The 25,380-nt window shown below is 41.6% G+C and overlaps 1 protein-coding gene across 2 annotated transcripts in view; it reads right to left on the minus strand.

Moving 5' to 3' along the window:
• The window catches only part of Rpap3 (RNA polymerase II associated protein 3), a 35,149-nt gene extending 11,830 nt beyond the window's left edge, over positions 1–23,319 (minus strand). The window contains exons 1-10 of one of the 2 annotated variants that reach the window (XM_075960495.1): positions 23,253–23,319; positions 20,199–20,357; positions 18,185–18,325; positions 10,934–11,056; positions 8,500–8,627; positions 8,140–8,261; positions 7,241–7,311; positions 5,368–5,493; positions 3,418–3,545; positions 580–701 (exon numbers count right to left, since the gene is read on the minus strand). In XM_075960495.1, the coding sequence (XP_075816610.1) occupies positions 580–701; positions 3,418–3,545; positions 5,368–5,493; positions 7,241–7,311; positions 8,140–8,261; positions 8,500–8,627; positions 10,934–11,056; positions 18,185–18,325; positions 20,199–20,351 (1,114 nt within the window). In that variant the 5' untranslated portion in view covers positions 20,352–20,357; positions 23,253–23,319. Of the gene's footprint in view, positions 1–579; positions 702–3,417; positions 3,546–5,367; positions 5,494–7,240; positions 7,312–8,139; positions 8,262–8,499; positions 8,628–10,933; positions 11,057–18,184; positions 18,326–20,198; positions 20,358–23,225 lie in introns of both variants that reach the window. The other variant, XM_075960494.1, reaches the window with a different exon arrangement.
• Positions 23,320–25,380: the final 2,061 nt, after the last annotated feature.

The following is a 25,380-nucleotide window of genomic DNA, read 5'->3' on the forward strand; positions in this document are numbered from 1 at the left end:
AAAGATGAAGAACAAAGTGCAAAATGAAACAAAAGAAAACAGAAGTAGCAGAACCAAGTTAGTGTTCTGAAGAGAAAGAAAAGGAATCCCACAGGACAAGATCACAAAGAAAGAGAAAAGGAATGCTTATAAGATTGAGAAAGGATGGCAGGGTGTGGAAGCACATGTCTTTGATTCCAGCACTCAGGAGACAGAAGTAGGTAGATATCTGTGGGTTCCAGGACTGCCAGGGCTACTAAAAGACCCCATCTCAAACAAAACAAAAAGAATAAGAAAGGAATCATTACAGTCCTCATGTTACTCTCAATGCCAGCTGCTGATGCCTCCTCTTCTCATTCTTGACTGTTTCTCGCTTTTCCTATTCGTCTGCAATTCACATTTTCCTTCCTTCAGTTAGTGATTGACAAATATGTTATAGATAATCAAGCATACTATGGAAGGTGCTATTTTCAAACTCACCTTGCTCTCAGGTGTGCTTCGTGAAATTCACTATCCTTGAACTGTGGGAAGTTACAGAAATCTTTGTTTCTGCCCCTAGGAGTCTTATCAGGGTGAGTATGTGAGTTATTATAGCCTTACCTTGCTTGGCCTCAGTGATCTTGCCCAAAAATGTTCTTGCAGTTCCTCTTCTGGCAAAAGCCTTTGCATATGAGCCATCTAGTGAGATAGCTTGTGTGCAGTCTCTTTCAGCTTCTTCATATCTATTGAACAAGATAAAATTACTAACTGGAAAACATGTACCTTATAGAAAATGTAATACTGAAACTGGTGAGATGACTCAGTGGATAAAGGTGCTTGTTGCCAGGCCTGAAGACCTGGATCCATTATCCACATGGTGGAAGGAAAGAATCAACTCTCACAAGTTGTCCTCTGACCTCCATGCCACATGCCATGGTGCATGCACACACAAGCCATGCATGAAAGCATGAGAGAGAGAGAGAAAAAGAGAGAGAGAGAGAGAGAGAGAGAGAGAGAGAGAGAGAGAGAGAGAGAGAGAGAGAGAGAGACTGGTCTTACTATGTAGACCAGGCTGACTTAGAATTGGCTATACTTTCTCCTCAGTCTAGCATATATAATTTCAATGAACAATTCCCAAAACTATTTGGGGGGAAAGACTATTTTCAAAATTTCTTACTCCCATTAAATCTCTGAACCATCTGGAAAGGAAGAAAAGAGTCTCAGACTGTGGAGAGTCAGGGAAGCATGGAGCCCATGACCATAGGGTAGTCTAAAGAACAGCACTGCTACACAGCTCTCCAGTCTCAGTGCGCAATGGGCTACATGACAATCACAACTGGCACCACTGGCTTCATGGTAAGGCTCACCAAACCCCGGAGCAGCTAACGTAAGGGGAAAACCCAGAGAAAATTAAAGGATTGCTATGTATGTGAGCTATTGCACATGGTCTGATATCTGGATGAATACTAATCAGTAATGCAACCAGCAATCAGTTCAGACTGATTGGCGCTAGTCTAAGAGTAACAAAAGAGCATACTACTGAGTTATTTTTATATGTCTTACTTCAATATGCACCTCGAGAATAGGACCCAGATTTGTCCTGGATCCACTTTATTCAAGTACTAAAATCCTGCCTCCCATGGCTGGATACATCATTTATATCCCAGCACCTCGACAGCTCTTCTGAAGCTAACCATTCACCAGCCTACAGTCCAGTTTGCCCGCCTGTAGACCTCCATTACTATAGCTCAAGGTTGCCTTACTCATCTACTAGAAACCAACTACCAATACAGACTACCACCTCAAGAAACAGTATTTCTTATATAAATTAGCTAGTCTAACAACTTGAATAGTTTTTCTTTTCCTTTTTCTTCCTGTGTGTGGAATATGCGCTCCTATGTGTACATGTGGAAGCCAGAAGTCATTGTGAACTGTCTTTAATGATCCTCCACCTTTGTGACCCTGGAGCTCACCAACTGATAAGACTATGCTTTGGCAAGTCCGTGATTCCGGGGCTGGGACTGCAGGTGTATGCTGCCATGCTTTGCATGTGGCCTCTAGGGATGCGAACTCAGACTACCATGTTGGGAACTGAACCGGTTCTCCCTTTCTAGCCCACTTTCCCACCCACTCCTAGATCTCCCTTCCCCACCCTGTCCATCTAATCAGCTCTAGCCTGAAAGCTGTGGAAATCAAGCCACAGCTTGTTACTTAAACAAAAGGTTGTGGAAGCTTAAAATACTGTACTTTATGTTCTACATTTGCCTTTAATATATAAACACCTTTCAAGTACAGGAGAAGGCTTGTGATGCTAAACTGTACTGTGCTGACCTAATACATTACTAAGGTGATTATCAACAAAAGCAATAAATCAATACAATGATACACTCACAAATACAAACAAAATCTCACCTCTGTGAAGGTATTATGTCTGACATTAGTCAAACCATTTGGGTCTTTGTCTAAAACAACGCATGATAGTTCAATGACAAGATTCATAAGCTCCCAAAAGCTGGAATAACCATTACTGGCTAATCAAGAAAAGACAAAGCTCAAGTTGTGTCTATCGGCTTAAGTGAGGTTAAAAACACAACCAACATTTCCCTCCTTAATAGCCTTCCTAACCTGGAGTCCTTTGAGGAGTCTGAAAACTTGCAAGGGGAAAAATTACATAGTCTCAGAAACCCTGAAGTGAAATTTAGCTTTCTTTCAATTACAAACAGATAATTAAGCTCACTAGTAAAGCAGTACTGTAACGCTGAACCAATAAAACAGATACTATTATGTATAATACAGTGTTACATTAGACCTCAAAAAGTCCTTAATGCTCATTATTATTTCAGAACCACAGCAGTAATTCAACCTACTGCTTGCCTGCATGTGACACCACCTCAAAAACAACAACAACAAAAGTTTGTAGGGCTTGGAAGATGGCTCAGCAGGTAAAGGTCCTGCCCACAAGCATGATGACCTAAATCTGATCCCCAAAACTGACATGGAAGGAGAGGCCAATTCTGCAACCTGCTCTCTGACTACACATATACCACACACACACAGTAATAAATGTAATAAAAATAATTTTTAAATAATATACAACAGTATAATTATAAGTTGTATAATGTCTATTAAAAATGTAAAGATAATAAAACTCACATGATACATACTACACCACATATACACACATTCCTTGTCTCTAAATTTTACTCTCATTAACTTTAATGCAATGCTGGGGGTTGATTTATTCTTAAGCATTGCATTAAAGTTAATGAGCACATCTCTAGTGTATGAGAGGTCCTGAATTCTAACCCTAACACCAAGAAGAAAGAAAACTAGAAAGAAAGGAGAAAAAAGAATCAAAGACAGATGAAAAAATATTAAATCGACTAAACTTTATTAATTGGTTAATTTAAAATGCACTCTATAGTAAATTTCACCCTGAAAGCAAAACATAATACTTACTTCTGAAGCTTCAGGTAGGCCATGGCCCTGTTAGCTGGGAGGAGGGCATTGGCACCATCGGCAGCTATCCCTCTAGTGTAACATTCAATTGCTCTCTCATACTTTCCCTCTTTGAAAAATCCATTCCCCTATTATTTGGGAGAGAGAGATGAAAATCAAAACATGCTGAAAAATTAAAATCTTAAAGAAACATACCAAATACCAATATGAAATCAGTAATTATACTATATTTCCACTGCTGACAATCTAGAGATGGAGACAGGCAACGAATGACATGCTGAGTAGGCTGGAGGACTGACCTGAGCCACAGAAAAGCCAGGAGTGACTGCACCAGCTTGTAGCCCCTACTGTGGGAGGTGGACAAGGAGCTCAGGGGCTTGTCTACCCAGGCAGTCTAGCCAGCTTAAGCTCCAAGTTCAGAAAAAAAAAACATGTCTCAATAATAATAATAAGATAAAGAGTAACAGAGAAAGATGATCTTTGGCCTTCACACAATCATACCCCTTACATAGATGTTACAAACATCTACTTCATGAGACATTTACTATCTATTAGAACATGGATTTCTTAAATGGTGCTATTCTCTTTTCAGCACAAAAATGCTACTATATTACTCTACAACATCATTATTGAACTAATTAAACAGTTAAGGCACAAATATTACACTAAGTCTTTACTTACATTAGAAACTGATCAAAACAGCCTACAGAATGAGAAAAGATCTTCACTAACCCCACATCAGACAGAGGTCTCATCTCCAAAATATACAAAGAACTTAAGAAATTGATCATCAAAAGAACAAATAATCCAATAAAAAAAAATGGAGTACAGACCTAAACAGAGAACTCTCAACAGAGGAATCTAAAATGGCTGAAAGACACTTAAGGAAGTGTTCAACATCCTTAGTCATCAGAAAAATGCAAATCAAAACAACTATGAGATTCCATCTTACACCTGTAAGAATGGCCAAGATCAAAATCACTGATGACAACTTATACTGGAGAGGTTGTGGGGAAAAGGGAACACTTCTGCATTACTGGTGGGAATACAAGCTGGTACAACCCCTTTGGATGTCAGTGTGGCGATTTCTCAGAAAACTAGGAAACAACCTTCTTCAAGACCCAATAATACCACTTTTGAGTATATATCCAAAGGATGCTCAATCGTGCCACAAGGACATGTGCTCAACTATATTCAGAGCAGCACTGTTTGTCATAGCCAGAACCTGGAAACAACCTAAATGCCCCTCGACCGGAGAATGGATACGAAAAAGGTGGTACATTTACACAATGGAGTACTACACAGAGAAAAACAACATCTTGAATTTTGCAGGAAAATGGATGGAGCTAGAAAACATTATTTTGAGTGAGGTAACCCAGACACAGAAAGACAATTATCACATGTACTCACTCATAGGTGGTTTTTAAAAATAAAACAAAGAAAACCAGCCTACAAACCACAATCCCAGAGAACTTAGACAACAATGAGCACAATAAGAGAGACTAACATAGATCTAATCTACATGGGTAGTAGAAAAAGACAAGATCTCCTGAGTAAATTGGGAGCATGGGAACCTTGGGGGAGGACTGAAGGGGGAGGGGAAAGGCAGAGAAAAATGTAGAGCTCAATAAAAATCAATTAAAAAAAATTAAAAAAAAAGGATGAACTGTAACTTAGTTCTATATTAAATCTGTAGTTATCTACATATAAATACATTTAGTTTGTTCCCTAAACCTAAATGTGCTTATAATTATTTTGCACATGATTATTCTTATGTATAAGTCATCAATAACTCAAATTTTGAATTAGTAGCCACCAGGGGTTTTAGTGCACTTAATTTCAACTTCCTATTCAATAACTTGATTTTAATGTGATAGGCAGAAACGTAGCCGACAAATAGCACACTTAGAAGCAAACAATTCACTGAACATCACAAGCCCACTGGATTACCAGATCTTTCTCTGAAATGGCCTTCTGCTTGTTCTGCTGTTCTTCAATGTGTTTTTTCTCCCCTTCTGCTGGTTTAGTCACTGCAGCAGCTTCTTTGGGACATGAGTTTTCTTTGGATGTTAAAGCCTAGGAGACACAGCACTCAACTAAAATAAAACAAGTAATGCAAGATGCATCTGTATTAGACCCAAAACGCAATTAAATAGAGTAAAATGTCTGCTACACTCAAACACTGGGATACTTTCTATTTGCATCCAGTCTTTCTACTTATTAAAGTAAAAGCAGTATTGTGTAAATATGTAAAATAAATTTAATATGCTGCCTGTTTCGATAAAATGAGCTGTAGCCAGCAAATATAGTTGATCATCTAAACTCCAAATATTTGTCAAATTTCTACATAGTCCGGGCACTATTCTAGGTGCTGTTTTCAAGCATAAAATAACTGAGATCACATTACTAAATTTCCTAGATTTATTATTCAACTATTATTTAACCTAATATGTAAGAAAATACCCTTTGCAACAATAATGAAGTTAATATATTTATCATCAATTTTATGTGCAATAAGTAATATTTAAAACCAGATTTCCTCAATGACTGTCAAACTTTTCACAATGTGCCAAGATTGCAAAACAACTGCCGCTTTAATTCAAAGGCCAAGAGTACGCAACTGCTCTCTGCCATCAGAGCACCAATCTCCCATTTAATAACATCTACGGTCCTTTTTGTTTTTTGGCCGCAGACTCATTATGTAGCACAAGCTGGCCTCAAATCTGGGCGCTCACATCTCTCTTGTCCCACATGTCAGTCACTGGAGTGAACCACCATGTCTGATGATTCTATTATAAAGTTAGTAATTTTACTAACATACAGCTTACACAGCAGAGAATCACATAATATGCAAACATTTATCAAAGAAATAATCACTGAAATAATTTTAAAACTGGGCTGGTTAAAAGCAATTGCAGGTTTTGCAGAGGACCCAGGTTCGATTGTTAGCACCCACATCAGTGGCTTACAACTTCCTGTAACTCCAGTTCCAAGGGATCTCGTGCCCTCTACTGGACACACATGTGCACATAATTGAAAATAAATCTTTAAAATTTTTTAAATTTTTCAATCAAAAAATATCTTTAAAAAAGAAAAAATTTAAAAAATGTCATTTGGGAAAAAAGAGGCAACAGTTTCAGAAATCTCAGCCAACTTTTTTCTTTAAACCATACTTTATTTTATTTATATATATATATATATTTATTTATTTATTTATTTTAGCAATACAAATTACGTATAATGAAACGATTTGATGATAATTCAAAGAAATAAAATTATTAAGAATCAATATTTCTAAGTAAATCAATGTTAGCCAATTTATAAAAAAGCTTATGAGTAGGGGCCATATCTGTAGAGTGCCCCCACCTTACCAGTTAGGGTTGTATCTCTACAGTACTTCTGCCTTGCCAGTTTGGCTAAACTGTATAGTACATGAAATAACTTGGGAAAGCACTTGGGAAGCTAAAGCTTGCACAAGTTGCCTGAGCTATGTACTGAAATCCTGAAACAGATATCTACTGTGGCTGGGAGGCTGATGACACAGCTCAGCAGTTAAGAGCACTGTATGATCTTCCAAGTTCAAGACCCAGCTGATGACATGGCAGCTCACAAACATCCGTAACTCTGGTTCCAGGAGGCCCGACGTTCTTCTGACCACCAGAGGCACCAGGCAAGCATGTGCATATAGGCAAAATGCTCAGACACATAAAATTAAATAAATGTGCTTTTTAAAAAATCTATAGTATATATACAATCTAAGCAAAAAGTTTCACCTTCATGATATAAAAGTCAAACCTGATGTACTTAAATGTTTATCATTTACCTGATCAATTTTCCTGAGTTCATTTGTTGCTTCAAAGTTATCTGGTTCCAGTTCTAATACTTTCTCATAATCTAAGTAAAACAGAAGATAGAGAATTTTTTAAAAGGAGGATAATTTTACAACTTGTACAAAACCATAGCAATTATTCTACAATAAAATGAACAGCTATTAATCTACTAAGCATTTTTCATTCTCTCTCAGGCAGACAGAACCCTAAGAAAACCCTTCAGCAAACCATCTTCCACCAGCTCCCAGGCGGTTATGTCATCATAAAGTGTACACCACCAAGCCACACAGAACAACATCCATGCAACATCAGTTTTATTCATACTTTGTAATTACACAGGGCTTGTTATGGAATAACAAGACAGCGTTTACTAATAAATAAAAACACTTTGTTCTGTGTCCTGCCTCACAACAGCCAACAAGATGACTTCACCTTTATTTTGCAGATGAGAACTAAATGTCAGAAGACATGAGTCACATGTGCCGTTCCAGTGTTCAATTATGTAAGAATCTGAAACAAAGTCTGATCGCAGCAAACAATGCATTCTTCCCAAAATAAGAAGGCATCGTTTAGATTACCGAAAGGACTGGCAAGATGGCTCAGCAGGTAAAGGCACCCACTGTCAAGCCTGACAATTGAGTTTGATCCTTGGGAGCCCTGCACACCCTGGAAGGAGAGAACCGACTCCCTCAAGCTGTTCTCCAGCATCCACTCACGCTGGGACATGCACACACACCCAAACACACCTGTATTTTTTTTTAACTGTAAAATAAAAATTTTTTAATTGCCAAAAAGACAAGCTTTGTTCAAAACACTAAGTATTAGTATTCTCTGTATTCTCTGTGTTACCAAATGAAGAAATACTTAAATGATGACCTAAAAAAATGAGTACCTTTTCTGGCCTCCTCCAACTTCTGCAGAGCAAACCGAGCAGCACCTCGTCTGGCATAAGCTTTGGTGTAAGTCCTACTTAAGGCAATTGCCAAATTACAGTCAGACTCAGCAACGGCAAATCTGCAATTCAAAAAAAAAAAATAAAATAAATGAAGTTATAAAAATAACAGACAAAAACTTCAAAATTAATTTCTGAAATTACACAGTAAGTTCCAGGCTACAAAATGAGATCTTGTCTCAAAAAAGAAAAAAGAAAAAATGAAAGAAAGAAAATTAAAATACAAACAAACAAAAATTTAGAAACCCAATCTCTACACACGCACAACCACTCACTCACACGTGTGTAGAAAGCCCTTACTTTTTCAATCTAAAGTAAGCTGATGCTCTGTTTGTTGGCAACACAGGATTATACGGGTCAGCATCCATGCCTTTTGTGTAGCATTCAATAGCTTCATCATATTTTCCTTGTTTGAAGTATTTATTGCCCTGAAAGAAAAGAGAATCAAGCAAAATGGGTTGAGTCCACGAGTTCTGCCAGAGGAATGAAAACAGTCCGCGTCGCTCTCCTGGACAGCACCAGCTCACAGAAACGTGACAGCCTGAAGGAAAAGGGAGCCTTTCAACACCACTGAGGATACAGAGCTAAAAAAAACCTCCAATACTTTGGACTCTGCTCCCAGGCTGCTTCTGTTCTAGGGGGTCAGGGCACAACAGGACACCTCTAAGTGTCCTAAAGCTCCTTAAATCACCTGTCCTCTTGGTCAGAGAGGCCACAGATTACAGAGTTGGACTGTAAGCAGTTCACTCTACAAAGAGGGTCCACACCAAGAAAAGTGCCCTAAATGCTTCTAAGAAGTCATGTTGCTTACAAGACCTTGACCTATGCCCACAGATGCCACAATGATAAATGATGATTGAAAGAGCCAAGAGACCTTAAGTGAAAGAAAAAAGGTTGATTTTTGGCAACCTGTATGGTCTTAAGCACCCAACAAGAAGTATAGCTAAAAAGTAAAATGACTGGTAATAATTCAGAACAAACAATTTGACTAGACTTTTCAAAGGGACAGACAGCAATACTTCAGGACATCCCCATTAGCCCTAAGTGTGAGATACTAACATGGCAGGTAGGACACTCATAGCAAGCCTAGCGGTAATACAATATGCCCCATTTCTAATTTATCGGTGGTTACAGTATTACTGTGTGGTTTGGTTGTTACACTGTTTCTCTTCCTGGGCACTGTTGATATGCATCAGTGATTATAATCTCAAGCTATTTTCCTTTTAATTTATTCCACTTCTTAAAACCACCCTTATGTTTTGCTATAGTATTGATATGTCACTATCAGTATGTTCTTTTTACAGTCCATGGGCTCTCACACTTAGAAGATGATAAAAACAGATGTACTACAAACCTTGTGGAGTATTCAGCTAACAACCGGAATAATATGTGCTGGTCCTCTAATTAAATCTCTTCCAGATTCTGCCTTTATGCGTTAATGATTTATTGACATCACAGTTCTCAGGACAACAGGCCCTGATATTTTTAGTTCTAACCTTAGGAACAATTCCCTATATGTTTTATTACTTATATATAGCTTGATGCCCCAAGCAATGACATCCTCTCCTCCAGATTACCTTCAAATAACAACCCACAAAGCTACAGCCCAAGTTCTCTCATGTCCCACTTAGAGAACATGGGTTGAAACTTCGGATGCCTGGATGGGGAGGCTCCATGCCCCTTTTCAGTATCAGAAGCCCTGAGGATTAAGAAATCAAAGTCTCACAGGGGCAAATTGAGGCAGGACAGAAAGACAGGGAAAATTATTGAGATATGAGAAGAAAAAGAAACCTTTCACCCGAGAGTCTCTCAGTAAAGCCTCACATTAGCTGAGAAGCAAAAATTCTAGAACAATTAACATTTGCTATGAAGGTTGCTAACATAAAAATACTATTCTCTTAAAATATCAGTGGCCACACTTAGAGCTTAAATGCGTAAGACCTTGGGTAGGGCCTGATTCCTTCCCTAGACACTCTTGAGAATCTACTAGTAGTTAGGAAACTACTACAGAGTTAGCAACAACTACTCTGTCTACAATGGAGATGTCCTACCTTCCTGCATCCCTGTAGTCCACATTCTACATCACCAACAGTACTTCTGCCAGGTGCCCCTGGAACCCACCTTGTCATCTCATTTATGTTTCTTAGCAATCCTTAAAGACACCTTTAAACCCACCCATCCTCACATCTGACTGCTAGCCCACACCCACGCTCTGGACTGTCTTTCCTTCTGAGCACCCTTCTTAACTCTTCTACTTAAGCCTGTTTTAAAATATTTCTATTAACCCTCCTCTCCAAGAGAAATGAGAGATACTAAACGTCACAAAAGTAACCAAAGATGGCCTGTGCTATGGAGAAGTGGAAGGTAACATTTATACCAACAATCACACACTCATTTCAAGACGCTACTGTCTACCACTGAAAGCATGAATAATCCCAGATGTGGTCCAAGCACTTGGAATCAATTCACTGAACATATCAACACTGGAGATTTAGCAACATTTCTGTTCCCATTGTACAGCTAAGAAAGTGGGCTATAAGAAGTTTAAAGAACTTGTTACAGATTTAGAACCAGGCAATTAATCTGGCTCTAAAAATATGCTCCTGGCCAAACAAGGATAGAGCCAATAACAATTTCAAATGTGAAGATCCCCAGAACCATGCTAAGAATTTTAGAATTTGCATAATCTTATATACAGCCTTCCTCTAAGGAATCTAAAACTAGCCTAAGGTACCTTTTCTTTTAAAATGAGAGCCTTCTGGGAATCCACGCGAACACCGTCATCTTCTGACTCTGACTCTTGCGACACAGAATCGTGGGTGCTATCTTCTTTGTCGAGTTCATCGAGGATACTGTCCTGAAATCATAAGCAGAGCAGTGCTCATACTTGTGTGGAAATTAAGAAAATCAATTACCTTCAACAGAACTTAAGTCATTAGGATCTAGGGACTTACATAAACATAAATGAAAGCCAAATAATCTCCTTCAATTAAGATTAAAAACAGAGGGGTTGGAGAGATGCTCAGCAGCTAAGAGCAGTAGCTGCTCTTGCAGAGGACCTGGGTTCAGTTTCCAGCACCCACACCGGAAAGCTGACAACCACCTATAACTCCATTTCCAGGGATCTGACACCTCTGGTCTCAGGGTACTCATATTCATGTGCACACACACACATATGCAGACACACATACCTACATATAGTAACTAAAAATAAATTTTCACAAAAAGAACCAGCTCTTGAGTCAGGCGTGGTGGCACACACCTCCCAGCACTCAGGAGAGAGAGGAAGGTGGATCTATAAGTTTGAAGCCAGCCCGGCCCACAGACTTCCAGGACTTACAGAGATCAGGGATACAAAAGGGGAGAAAAAAGAATCAACTCTGGGGGACGGTGAGATGGTTCTGTGGGTAAAGGTGCCTGCCACCAAGCCTGATGACCTGAGTTCAATCCCCAGGGCCTACATAGTGGAAAGAAAAGCTCACCAGCTGTCCTGACTCCACATGCATGCACGACATGTGCATGCCCACACACACACATAAACAAACAGAATCTGACTTAGACTAAGTATAGTATAGTAAGTAGCTCACACATCTAACCCCAGCACTCAGGAGCTGAGGCAGGAGTATTATTGTGAGTTTAAGACTGGCCTGGGTTACAGTGTAAGAGTTCCCCATCTCCAATACATTGTCCTTCTCAAAATACATAATATCTATTATATATATGACTTTAAACTCATAAAGTTCAGTCAACACAATCTGCATATCACAAATAGCAATGAGGTATTATGAATGACATGACAGTTTGCAAAATTTATACACTATTGTTACTAAGCACCCAGTAACAAAGAAAGGGTTTTTTCTTTTTTACATTTATGTAATGAGTTCCAGATCAGTCATAACTACATAGCAAAACCCTCCTCCTCCCCACTCTCTCCCTCTTCCCCTGCCCCCTCTGCAAGTGTATACACACACACACACATTGAGTCAATTAACTTTGGTTTAATTAACAAAAATAACAACACAATTTATTGGGAAAACTGTTCAATGAAGAATGAACTATGACCAGCAAGTCCCCTCTTAGGTGCTTATATCCTTAAACCTGTGAGACTACTCATAGCATGCTTATCCACACGACTTCAAACTGAAAACCCGTGTGTACATCAACAAGAGAATGGACACATGTTGCAATGAATCCACACAACAGAATGAAAACAACAAACAGTACCGCTACACTGTAATGACACAGACCAACAGCAAACAAAGCTAACAAAGGAAACCAAACACAGGAGTGCATACTGCATACACATTTATATAAACTCTAGAACACAGAACTATAGTAACCTAGAGTATGAGAGGTCAGAAGAGCTGCGGCTTTGAGGGATTATCTAACAGGGAGGCTTCTGGGATACTGAAATGCTTTACAACTGGAAAGAATACGGTTTTTCTATGTGTATATAGGATGAAAATTTAGAACGCTATTCACTTAACATTGGGAATTTATGTGCATTATACTTTAGTATATATGTTAAACAGAAAAAATCAAAGACAATAACATAAAATTAACAGCAGCTACTGTCTCTACACATGTGAAAAGAAAGAAATGGACAATAGAGCTTCACAGCACGGGAAGTCTCCTGTAGACTGTTAAGCACATGTATTAATTCCATTATTGTACTCTAGGATATGTATATATCTCCATACATTTTTTCAAATGAATAAATATATAATACATGCTATTTACTCCAAGCTAGAGTCAAACTCCTAGCAATCTACCTGCTTCAGCCTCCCAAGTGGTGTTTGCACCAAGACACCTAGCTATTAAATAATATGATTTTTTTTAAGATTTATTTAAATGGTGTGTGTGTGTGTGTGTGTATGTACATACCACATGTATACAGATGTCTGTGGAGATAAGATGAGAGAATCAACCCCTGGAACTGGAATTACAGGCAGTTGGGAGTTACCAGGTAGGTGCTAGGAAGTGAACCCAAGTCTTCTGCAAGAGCAGCAATAGCTCTTAATGGCTGAGCCATCTCCAGCCCCACCCACTACTTTTTAAAACATTCTGGAGAGCTCAGATGTTCCCCCAACATACAGATCACCCCAGCTGGGTTGGGTGATGGCTTACACCACATCATCTCCATGGAATGGGGCAAAAGAGTCTCACCTGAGTATTCAGCCTGTGGCCTGGGGAAGGGATAGGAGCATACAGAGGTGAGGGGACTCCATCTATGTGGCTATGGGGGACACTCACACCCTTTTTGGATAGGGCTTTCCAGATGCAGCTGGTTTGGGGAGGAGTATCTACAGCCCTGGAGGCAGTTGTTCATCTAGGCTCTGTAAGAAAACCCAACACATTCGTGGATTCCCCAGAGCAATCTTTGGCAGAACTGTGCCTCAGGTTGTCATCTGGACCTTAGGAGGAAAAGTAGACACTATTTTATATTTCTCCCAGAAAAGAAATTGTAACAACAGACTAAATAAATCTTTTTGAAAATAAACAAAAAGACCAAGCAGAGTAGTATACATCTTTAAACCCAGTACTTAGGAGAAAGCAACAGGCAGATCTCTGGGGGTTTAAGACCAACCTGGTCTAAAAGAAATAAAAGAAAAAAAATAAAAGGCAAGCAAGATAACACATAAATGGGGCTACAGAGATGGCCAAAGGCTACATTATGAAGAGGAAGAGACCTGGCCAGTCGTCCTCATCAACTCAAACCATAAAATCCAATATGGACAAGTTCAACAGAAACACCTGGGTTAAAGTCCCAGAACCTGACAGTGCCCCAGGACCTCCATGTCCTAAGAGCAGGACAAATGATGCTTCTCTCTTAAAGCCAAGAGGAAGGAGGGGAACTGATAGAAATGGACAGGAAAGGCACTTCCTCACACCAAAAAGAGTCACAACAGGAACCCGAGAACACTAACACAGTCTGGGGAGCCGGCTTGCTCATGCATGAGCTCAGTCACTTCAGGTGGATGCCATTGGACTGACAGAAACACATTGGACAGGAACACAAGAATGTGTAGTACGCGGATGCAAGATTATAAACTCAGGTAGAGGGGAAAACACACAGCAGGTGGAGCTTTAGTGCTGTCCAGTTTGGCCCAAAAATGCATGCTCGGGTACAGACCTGTAAATGACCAAATTATATCAGCCAGATCTCAGACAATGACACAGTCAGTAACTATCATATAGGCATATGCTCCAACAGCGGAAGCAGAAGAGAATGTCATCAACAGTTTCTACACAGATCTACAGAATGAGGTAAGCAGGGCACGTAAGAATGACATACTAATGATTATGGGTGACTTCAATGCAAGAGTGCAATCTGGAGAAAGAATGAACTATAGTGTCATGGGAACATATAGATTCGGACAAAGGAACGACAGAAGAAAACAACTGCTTGACCTCTGCTATGCAAATGATTTGTACATATCCAGCACAAAATTCAAGCAGGCCAACTATCAAGATGCTGGACGTGGGAATCCTCTGACAAACACACATACAGCCAAGCTGACTACATTCTGTCAGGAGGAAGCTCTTATCTAGCATAAAAAACAGTTGATCATTTCCTAGTGCTGACTTCGGGTCAGATCATCAACTTGTTATGGCCAACATTCAACTGAAACGTAGGAGAGGCACACCAGGCAAGACAAACTGGAAGGTTGATTGTAAACAACTGATGAACACAGCAGTACAGAGAGAGTACAAGAGAACCGCTGAAAAAAAGACGAGGGAAATCATGAAACAACCCTTACTAATATAGAAAGCGAATGGGAGAAAATCAAAAGAGCTACACAGGAGGCTCCCAAGGAGACGCCTGTATGCAAAAAGGGCAACACCAGTAGAACAGCTTACCGCAGAGACAATCAACCTGGCAGAAAAAAGAAGGAAGCTAAAGAGCAAACAAGACAATCGCAGGCAGCAGAACACAACTATCTGTGCAGGGAGGTCTAAAGAGCGAACAAGGATGGAGAGCTGTGCATACAATGTATATGCAAAGAGGTGGAAAAGGCTAGACTCCATAATAAAACACATCTTGTCTATGAAGCTATCAGATGGATAACTGCCAGATATGCTCCTCAGATTCGGGTGATTAAAGATGGGCAAGGTCATTTATTAGCAGAACCAGGGGAAGTAGAGCAAAGATGGAGACAATACTTTGACACCCTATACAAATGACCCCAACGCTGTCAGTGTAGACTCCAACAAGAAACACTTTGGCAGTCACTCCAACACCAGAGACGATGAGGAACTATTAAATATTGACGAGAGCAAGATAGAGAAAGCTATCAAGAGAGTGAAACACAGGAGGGTTCTGGGAGAGGATGACATCACGGTGGAGGAGCTGAAGTGCCTACAATAGCTCAGTGGCCTAGGCGCTTCTCAGACTTTTCAGAGATATGGTAACATGAAGTGATTCCCACAGAATAGAAGCACTCAGTCATTATTCCCACAAACAAGAAGGACAAGCTGGACTGCTCAAAACACGGGGGCATTAGCTTTGTTGTACCATAGCAGCAAGACCTTCTCCCCCATTATCCTGCAAAGGATCAAGGGCAGAACAGAGGAAGTCCTAGCAGTGGCCAGTGTGCATTCAGAGCTAACAGGAGCAAAACTGAGCAGATCTTCACTCTGAGGCAACTGACAGAAAATACAAAGAATTATCTGTTACAGGAGCTTCAGGAAGGCATTCCATAGCATTTGGAGGAAAGGATTTTAGCAAACAATGAGGTTCTACAGGTACCCAGAGAAAATCATAAGAATACTAGAAAATGCCTATAAAGACACCTTTGCAAACAAAGTCTGCGGAGAACTAAGTGATCAGTTTAAGACAATCATGGGAGTGTTGCAGGGATGCGTCCTCTCACCACTGCTCTTCAATATAGTCTGGGATTAACAATAGCAACAGCCCTGGAGGATGAGGAGATTGGCGTGCAGATAGGTGGTGTGAGAATCAATAACTTGTGTTTTGCCAACGACACAGCACTAGTTGCTGAAAGTCCGAATGAGCTGCAGGCCATGGTGAATAGAGTGGTGGGAGTCAGTGAAAGCCTTGGTGTGAAAGGAAACATCGGGAAGACTGAGATGCTACACTTGGGAAGGGAGCATAAGGATTTTAACATTGTAATAAAGAATCAGAACCTCAAGCTAACAGTCAACTTTGTCTATCTGGGAGGAAACCTCAGTTCAAAGGAGGGAACTATTTCAGACTTCAAGAGGCAGATAGGGATAGCGAGGGCTGCATTTCAGGTACTAGGAAAGGTTTCATCAGCAAGAGACATACAACAACAAAATCACAGGTTTATGAGACACTTGTCTTGAGCTGCCTTCTTTACAACTCTGCAAACTGGACAATGAAACGCTCCTCAGAACAGCAGCTGATGTGTTTGAGATGGCATGTCTCCGGAGGATTTTAGGTATCACACAAAGAGATGACATTAAGAAACATCTCCATCTACAAAAGGAAGTAAACTACAGGATACGGCAACAGCACTTGAGATACTTTGGCCATGTTATGAGAATGAATGATGGCGATACCTAAAGATAGCACTGCTTAGAGGAGTGCACGGGATAAGGCAAAGAGGAAGACCCAAAAAACAATGGATAGACAACATAAAGGAAGACTGTGGAACCTTGGGTATGACAATAACACGAGGATCTAGGACTGCCCAGGACAGGAACAACTGGAGAACCACCATAAACGGGCTGCCCATGCATGCTGAGGCATTGCTAGGACACTGATGATGACAGAAATGGTTCAGCCATTAAGAGTACTCGCTGCTCCTGCAGAGAACCCAGGTTTATTTCCCAGCACCCACAGCTCAACTCCTTATCTCTGGTTACAGAAAATTTGACTCTGTCTTCAGGTCTCTGTACACAAGTGGTACATTTACATAGATGCAAGCAAAACACACATACACACAAAACTAAATAAATCTTCTTACAAACAAAAAAAACCCACATATATTCTAAACAGGGTTTCACTTCTCTCCCCAAATATAGACACTTCTAACCACATCACTTTAAGAGGTGTGATTCCAGAATAAGGTAGGCTAACTGGCTAATAGGTTCACAAACTAATGTGACAGTAGACGTCTGGAGCCTTGGGATAGGTTCTGAGGCAGAGCATGTCTTACCATTGTGTGAGTCATACATGGGAAATAAGATACACACAGTACTCAGTAGCTATCTCAGACCTAGGAAAGTGAAGCCCTCCATCAGACTGGCCTGCAGGCAAGTCTGTATGGTAATCTTTTTATTAATGTCACTATAGGCAGAACCAGTCCTGTGCAGGTGGTCCAGGTTTGCATAAGAAAACAGACTGGGCATCAGATCTCATTACAGATGGTCGTAAGCCATCATGTGGCTGTTGGGGATTGAACTCAGGACCTCTGTAAGAGCAATCAGTGCACTTAACTTCTGAGCCAGGTGGATCTCTGCAAGTTCAAGGCCAGCCTGGTCTACAGCGCGAGTTCCAGGACAGGCTCCAAAGCTATAAAGAGAAACCCTGTCTCAAGAAATTAAAAAAAAAAAAAAAAAAAAAAAAAAGGAAGAAAGCAGGCTGAGCAAGTTATTAAGAGTAAGTCAGTAAGCAGTGTTCCTCTATGCTCCTCCCTGGCTTCCTCTGATGATGCACTCTAAACTATAGGATGTAACCAGCCTCTTCCTCCTTGAACAGCTTTTGGTCAGTACTTCATCGCAGTAGCGGAGAAGCAAACCAGGACACGTGCTTGCATTGCAGCTGACATGGTGGTATGTACCTGTCTACAATGTGTCTGGCACTCCTGAAGCTGAAGCAAGAGAATCACAAGTTCAAAACTAGCCTGAACCACATTAGAACAAACACCTTGCCCACCACAAAAAGAGAGAGAAACACAGGCCACACAAACACTATCATTTTTTGTATAATCTGTGACTAGTATCTATGCCAAGAAATGTTTTTCTAACTACTAAGAAATACATAACTAGATAAACTTACCACATCAAGCTTTGCCCAGGCATCATAATCGAAAGATTTTATTCTGTTTTTCGTGTTTTCCTCTTTGGTTTTTTTGGAAGAATCTTTAGCTTTGCCTTTCTTCTTTTTCCTAAAATTCCCATTTCGAATAGGAGGTAAATTCTAGACAAGAGAAAGAAAAACAAAAGCTTTGAGCACTTTGACACTTTGTTACTTTTGTATACTAACAATGTATGAAGTTATCACTAAATGATACTTTCTTTTTTGTTTTGTTTTTGGTTTTTTTGTTTTTATTTTTCCAGACAGTGTTTCTCCATAGCTTTTTTGGTTCCTGTGCTGGAACTAGCTCTTGTAGACCAGGCTGGCCTCGAACTCACAGACATCCGCCTGCCTCTGCCTCCCGAGTGCTGGGATTAAAGGCGTGCGCCACCACCGCCCGGCTTGTTTTTTTTTTTTTTTTTTTTTTTGAGACAGGGTTTCTCTGTATAAGCCTGGCTATCCGGCAACTCACTCTGTAGACCAAGCTGGCCTCCAACTCAGAGATCCGCCTTCCTCTGCCTCCTAAGTGCTGGGATTAAAGGTCTGTGCCACCATGCCTGGCACTAAAAATGATATTTTCAAATACAAATTTTTTTTTCTCAATTTAATTTGCAAGTGCATCATTTTATCGTACTGATTATGAGGACTGGAGAAATAGCTTGGTGGGTAAGAGCACTTGTTATGCAGGCAAAAGGACCTGAGTCTGCATGCCTGTGACTGTAGTGGGAAACAGAGACAAGCAGATCTCAGGAGCTCTCAGGCTGGTCAGCTTAGCTGCTACAACACAGGATATGGCAGGTCACTGAAAGACCTTGTGTCCAAATACAAGGAGCTGAGACATGTACCACATGGGCACATGCATGAGCATGCACACCTAGGCATACAAAACACATACACAAAAAAAAAAAGCAGTGATTATAAGTTCAACTCATTATTTGATGAATGCTACAGATTGTTCAATCACAAAAGTATTAACCTGGATAGAGGTGGGCGGTCCTTGTGCTTCCCACAGGTCAGGGAACCCTGATTGCTCGTCCGAGCAGATGAGGGAGGGTGACTTGATCGGGGGAGGGGGAGGGAAATGGGAGGCGGTTGCGGGGAGGAGGCAGAAATCCTTAATAAATAAATAAATTAAAAAAAAAAACTATGGTGAATGGGAGAGAAAATAAAAAAAAAAAAGTATTAACCTGAAGTCTGAATTATGCCTTTAAATTTACAACTCTAAATTCAAACTTCAAAGCCTTCCTGGTTTTCAGTTAGTAGGATAAATGAGCACAAGCTCAAAGGCAACCTGGCATGCTAACAACTGCTACATACAGCATGAAAACCTAGCCAGACTTTAAACACACCAGCTTAATACAAATAGCTCAACCTAACTAGGCATGGTGGCACACGCTTCTTATCCTAGCACTCAGGAAGCTGAGGCAGGCGGATCTCTGTGAGTTCAAGGCCAGCCTGGTCTACAGAACTAGTTCCACGATAGCCAGGGCAACACAGAATCCCTGACTCAAAAAAAAAAAAGTACTATCACATGACTATCTTTTCAATAAACACCAAGATTTAGAATATCTTGTGATAGTTAACACATTATTCAAACTCAGTAAGCAGAGTCTCTGAAAATGTTAACGGTGACATAAACCACTCCAATCTCAGCATTTTTATGTTTTCTTAACAGGATCTCATGTAGCCCAGGCTAGACTCAAACTCTCTACATAGCCAGGGAGGACCTTGAACTCTTGAGCCTTCTGCCTCCACCTACTGAGTACTAGGATTACAGGCAATTTCAGGCTTTTCAGAACACATTTTACAAGGTCACACTTTTTTAAAAAATAAATTTCTGGATCAGTAACGTGCTTGGCAGGTGAAAGTGCTTTACTTCCTGGACCCCACCGAGAACCAACCCCAGGGAGCTGCCTGTGGCATGCTGGCACACGTGCACGCACATACATTGTACACACACTAATGACAAATTATACTAACGGAAACCTTCATTTACCTCTTCAGGAACACCACTTTGTCTTCTTAGTTCCAGGTCCTTTTGTTTAATGTCATTTTCCCAGTGCTCTAAATCCCTCATGAAATCTTGCAATTCCTCTGCATTTTGTTTCACTTGTAGCTGTAATTCAATGGCTTTACTTGTTGAAGTCATTCTGACCTGCAAAGTTTTGAGTAAACACCCTATGGTAAGAATTGGAATGACAGATGCTTAAATTCACAATGGAGATGCATCTCCATAAATCCATCATAATTTAATGGTTCTGTGAAATAGAAAACTGCATTTAAACCTGCTGTAGTGGTACATGCCTGTGATGCCAACCCTCAGAAGACTGAGGCAGTAGTGTCAAAGGTCCAAGGTCACTCTGAGGTGCTCAACAAGGCCACGTATGTTGGTCACTACTATGCTGGCGTGGCATAAATAAACGTAAATCAGAGGGTAAAACAGTAGAACTGACTAAGTGTTCAAACCTCAGTTGGGCTTGGAAAAGTGGTCCAGTTAAAGGAGTAACAGGAAGGAAAAGGCAGCAGAGAGAATGCCGAGGGAATGAAGAGCTTAGACATGGACACGGGACAGATCCTGAAATGCCAGGCCATGGGGTGTTACATTCTAAAGGCCACGTAAAAGGACTAACGGGTAAAATAAAAATAACCTGATGACTACTTAGGTGAGAAACTGGGAAATAAAGATTTAAATGATGTTCTAGATTTCTGCTTGGTAGGAACAGGTAATGTCATTTTGAGTCAAGAAATGACATTTTGAGCAAGGTTGGAGTTGCCACTCAAGCCTGACAACTTATCCTGGTGCCCACATAAAGGTGCAAAGGGAAGACCAGCTCCACAAAGTTTTCTCTGACATGTATACCACAGCACATGCATGCACCATCACACACAGTAAAAAAACAATTAAAATGTTTGAAAAAGAAAAGCAATTTTAAAAGGGAGGCAACAATAGCAGAATGAGTTCAGTCTGGACTGCTGAATGTTGAGTGCTTAGGGGTCATCAGAAGATAACCAGTAGGTAAAGGGACTAGAGATAAATGTGGGGGACACCAGCACTAAAGTTTTGTTGTTGTTGTTTTCGAGACCAGGTTTCTCTGTATAATAGTCCTAGCTGTCCTGGAACTCCCTTTGTGGACCAGGCTGGCCTCAAAGTCATAGAGATCTGCCTGCCTCTGCCTCTCTAGAGTCGGGATTAAAGGTGTGTGCTACTACTGCCTGGCAACACCAGCATTAATAAAGGTAGAAACTCATCATGCGTTTGAACATGCTTAGCCACTGTAACTGATAGAATACTTAAACAGGAAACTGGACAGAGCCTGAAGAACAGTAATACTTAGGGACCAGGAAGAGATGGCTACATCAGAAAAACTAGGCATCCGTACCTAGGGAGCTGGAAGGATATGAGAGAGCATGGCCACCAAAGACCCGAGAAAATTAGTTTGTTAAGTGGGAAAGCAGTGCCAAATGCCACATGAGCGCACATACCTGAAGAGGCCCTATAAAAAATGAGAATATACATGGGATTTTTTTAAGGGTAGAAATGAGTTAAATAAATTATATTATATGGGACTAGGGTAACTTTGTATTTAATAATGTCAAGACTCAATCTCAGCACTCAGGAGGCAGAGGTAGGCAGATCTCTGTGAGTTCGAGGCCAACCTGGTCTACAAGAGCTAGTTCCAGGACAGGCTCCAAAGCTACAGAGAAGCCCTGTCTTGAAAAAAAAACCAAAAAAAAAAAAATTAAAAAAAATAATGTTAAAGCCGGGCGGTGGTGGTGCACGCCTTTAGTCCCAGCACTTGGGAGGCAGAGGCAGGCAGATCTCTGTGAGTTCGAGACCAGCCTGGTCTACAGAGCTAGTTCCAGGACAGGCTCCAAAGCCACAGAGAAACCCTGTCTCGAAAAACCAAAAAAAAATAAAAAATAAAAAAATAATGTTAAGACACTGAAGGCACAAGAAGACTATATAGCTGGGCACAGCTGGCCATTGTTTTCTATTCCAGTTCTTCAGGAGGTAGAGGGTGCATTACAAATTACGATCAACGGGACAACTTAACAGACCTTGCCTAAGAATAATTTTTAAAGGGTTAGCATGTGCCAACAATTGAAAAAGACGTTAAGTTCAACCCTGAAGACTGAAGGCAGGCAGGCAGGCAGGCAGGCAGGCAGGCAGGCAGGCAGGCAGGCAGGCAGACAGACAGACAGACAGACAGACGAAAAGGAAGGGATAAAATGATAAGTCCGGGTACTTTAAGGTAGAGAAACTATGAGAGTGAGAATAGGAACATAACAGCTTTTTCTCCCCACTAAAAAGAGACTGTTTGGGGGTGCAAGGGATCTTCTGACTCCTCCTCAACAACACGGTTTAAGCTTCAAGCAGTGTACACATTTGGTTATGCGCGTGCATTTCCTTCATAAACAAAACTAGTATAATATAATGCTCTTGCTGGATACAAACCAGCACAAATCGAAACAAGACCCTGAAGTGAGTTCAATAGTAACTAGACGTGAGGTGATGCTGCACGCCTTTAATCCCAGCACTCAGGGGGCAGAGGCAGCAGGTTCGAGGCCAGCCTGCTCTACTACAACAAAGTTTGTAACAGGACAGCCAGAGCTACGGAGGGGGGGGCGGCACCATGAAATGCAGCAGAGCCAAAAGCGCTTCTTCCGCTACCCACCCGCCCTCGGGACCTACGACAGCCCCGGCTACAGACGGGATTCGTTACGCGGGCAACCAGAAACGTCCAGCGCCTGGCGAACACCCTCACACCCTGGCCAACAGGAGGCGACCGTACGGCGGCTCCGAGACGCCCACCACCATAGAGCCGGGACGGAGAGCCGGCTCCCGGTCAGGCCGAACGCGCAGGCCTCGGCGGCGCGCGGAGCCCACTCAGGAACCGGCCGCGCAGCCCCGCTGCCCGGCGGCCGTCGCCGCCTACTCCCGGCCAGGCGCAGGCAGACCCCACGCTCCCGCCCGGCACCCCGAGCGCCCCTGCAGCCGGCGGTAACGGGAAAGCGTGCTCACCCGCCCCGGCAGTCACCACACACCCACCGCAGCCAGGGAGACGCGCGGCGTCACACGCAGCCGCCGGAGCCTTCCCACAAGGACTCGCGCGCCGCTCGCGCGTGCGCAGAAGGTTCGACTCCCGCGCCCGGCAAGTCTGGATCGGGTAGCTCGCGGACAAACTGAGTGTTTAAGTAAACTGAGTGTGAGAACCCGAAATGTGCGCCCATCCTGACGTATTCCGACACTCCCCCCCCCAAACAATAGGAATTTAAACTTCCCTCGATTGTGTCTCTGAGAGCAGCCTTGTTTTCAGCTAACAAGATGTTTGTAGCCTCTGCATGAGGATCATAGAGAGTTACTTCTAAGAACCGTCTACACTGGTAACTCGGTTGTTTCTCCTCTAAGGCTTGCATTTGACTGCTTGTCTTCCTTGAACTTTTTGCTAGTAAGTAACCTTTTCTAAGAGTATCTGTGGCTCTCAGGTTTCTGTCGGGCTTACCCTGGCTTATCTAAAACAGAGACTTTGAAACCTGTACCACTTGCTTCTGCTTCCTTTGTGAGTAAACTCTTATCACTGCAACAACTCCCAGCACTCGGGAGGCAGAGGCAGGAAGATCTCTGTGAGTTCGAAGCCAGCCTGGTCTACAAAGCTAGTGCCAGGACAGGCTCCAAAGTTAGAGAAACCCTGTCTCGAAAAAAAAAACAACCCCACAAACAAACAAAAACCAACTCTAGAATTGCACGCTGAAACAAACATGATTTTTTAAAGTCCACAAACACACCAGTTTTTCAAATGGAATCAATTTTATCATCCCCAATTAAGATCAGTTAGTTATTCACAAATTTGACTTTAAAATCATCGCAGGAGGCAGGTGTGTGTGTGTGTGTGTGTGTGTGTGAGAGAGAGAGAGAGAGAGAGAGAGAGAGAGAGAGAGAGAGAGAGAGAGAGAGAGAGAGAGAGAATTCCACAAATGCTGATTTATGAATCTTATCCTAGAGGTCTGACATAATTAATCGGAAATCCAACGTTGGCATCAGACATGTTCAAAGTATGGGATACAGCTGTGCAAGCTGAGAGCCACTAACCCAGGCTCCAGTCAATGAAAAACACCTTAGATCTTCCCTCACAAGGTCGTATCATTAGAACCTTTCCCACACTGTGTGACTGTTTATTTTAAATTCATTTAAAAGTAAAGATCAGAGGATGGAGAAATGTCGCCATGGTTAAGAATGCTGTCTGGGGACTGGAGAGATGGTTCCGCAGTTAACAGCACTGTCTGCTCTTCCAAAGGACCCAGGTTCAGTTCCCAGCACCCACATGGCAGCTCTCAACTGCCTGTAGCTCCAATACCAGAGGATCTGATGCCCTCTTCTGGCTTCCATCAGCAACAGGCATGCATGTGGTACGCATACATTTACACAAGCAAACAATTATACAAATAAAAATAAATATTTATAAAACTAGAGGATTAAAGATTTTGTTGATGGTATTATGTTGATAAACTGGCTTTTAGCAAAGTTTGATCAAGACTGGCCTTGAACTCATAATTCTCCTGCCTCTGCCTCTTCACCACATCCTACTGTGTGCACAACCCCACAACCAGCAGAAACCATTGCAGGGAAAACTAGCTTTAAAAAAATTAATGTGGCTTAGCATTCAGGAGAGAAGCAGGTGGATCTCTGTGAGTTCCAGGTCAGCCAGAGCCATGAGCCTAAAAAATAAAAATAGAGCTAGAGAGATGGCTCAGCAGTTAACAGCACTGGCTCACTGACTTCTCTTCCAGAGAACCTAGATTTGATTCCCATAGGTGGCTCACAACTGTCTGTTTAAAACTTTAAGACAATTCTGAAGCCATGTCTGAGGCCTCTCAGCAGCAGTGCTCCCCCCTCCCCTGGGAACAAAGGACATAACAGCTATGCATGCGCGTACTGAGATGTTGGGAACTTTCCATCTCCCTGAATAGGGGCAAGATAGCCCTTAGGTGTTGACTCAGTTCCTGATGTTTTGACTCAGTCCCTGGGAAGGGGGCAAAGTGACCCTCAGATGTTCCCCCTTACCTCATCTGATCTGGCAACCACTCTCCAGCCAATTATTGGTAATAGCCCTTTTGAATAAGCCAATCATAATAGTTAAAGAACCAGACACCCCCCCCCTTGTTTCTGTGGGGTTTTT

Source organism: Microtus pennsylvanicus, chromosome 2 (assembly GCF_037038515.1).
Source record: "Microtus pennsylvanicus isolate mMicPen1 chromosome 2, mMicPen1.hap1, whole genome shotgun sequence".
NCBI classification, from domain to species: Eukaryota; Metazoa; Chordata; class Mammalia; order Rodentia; family Cricetidae; genus Microtus; species Microtus pennsylvanicus.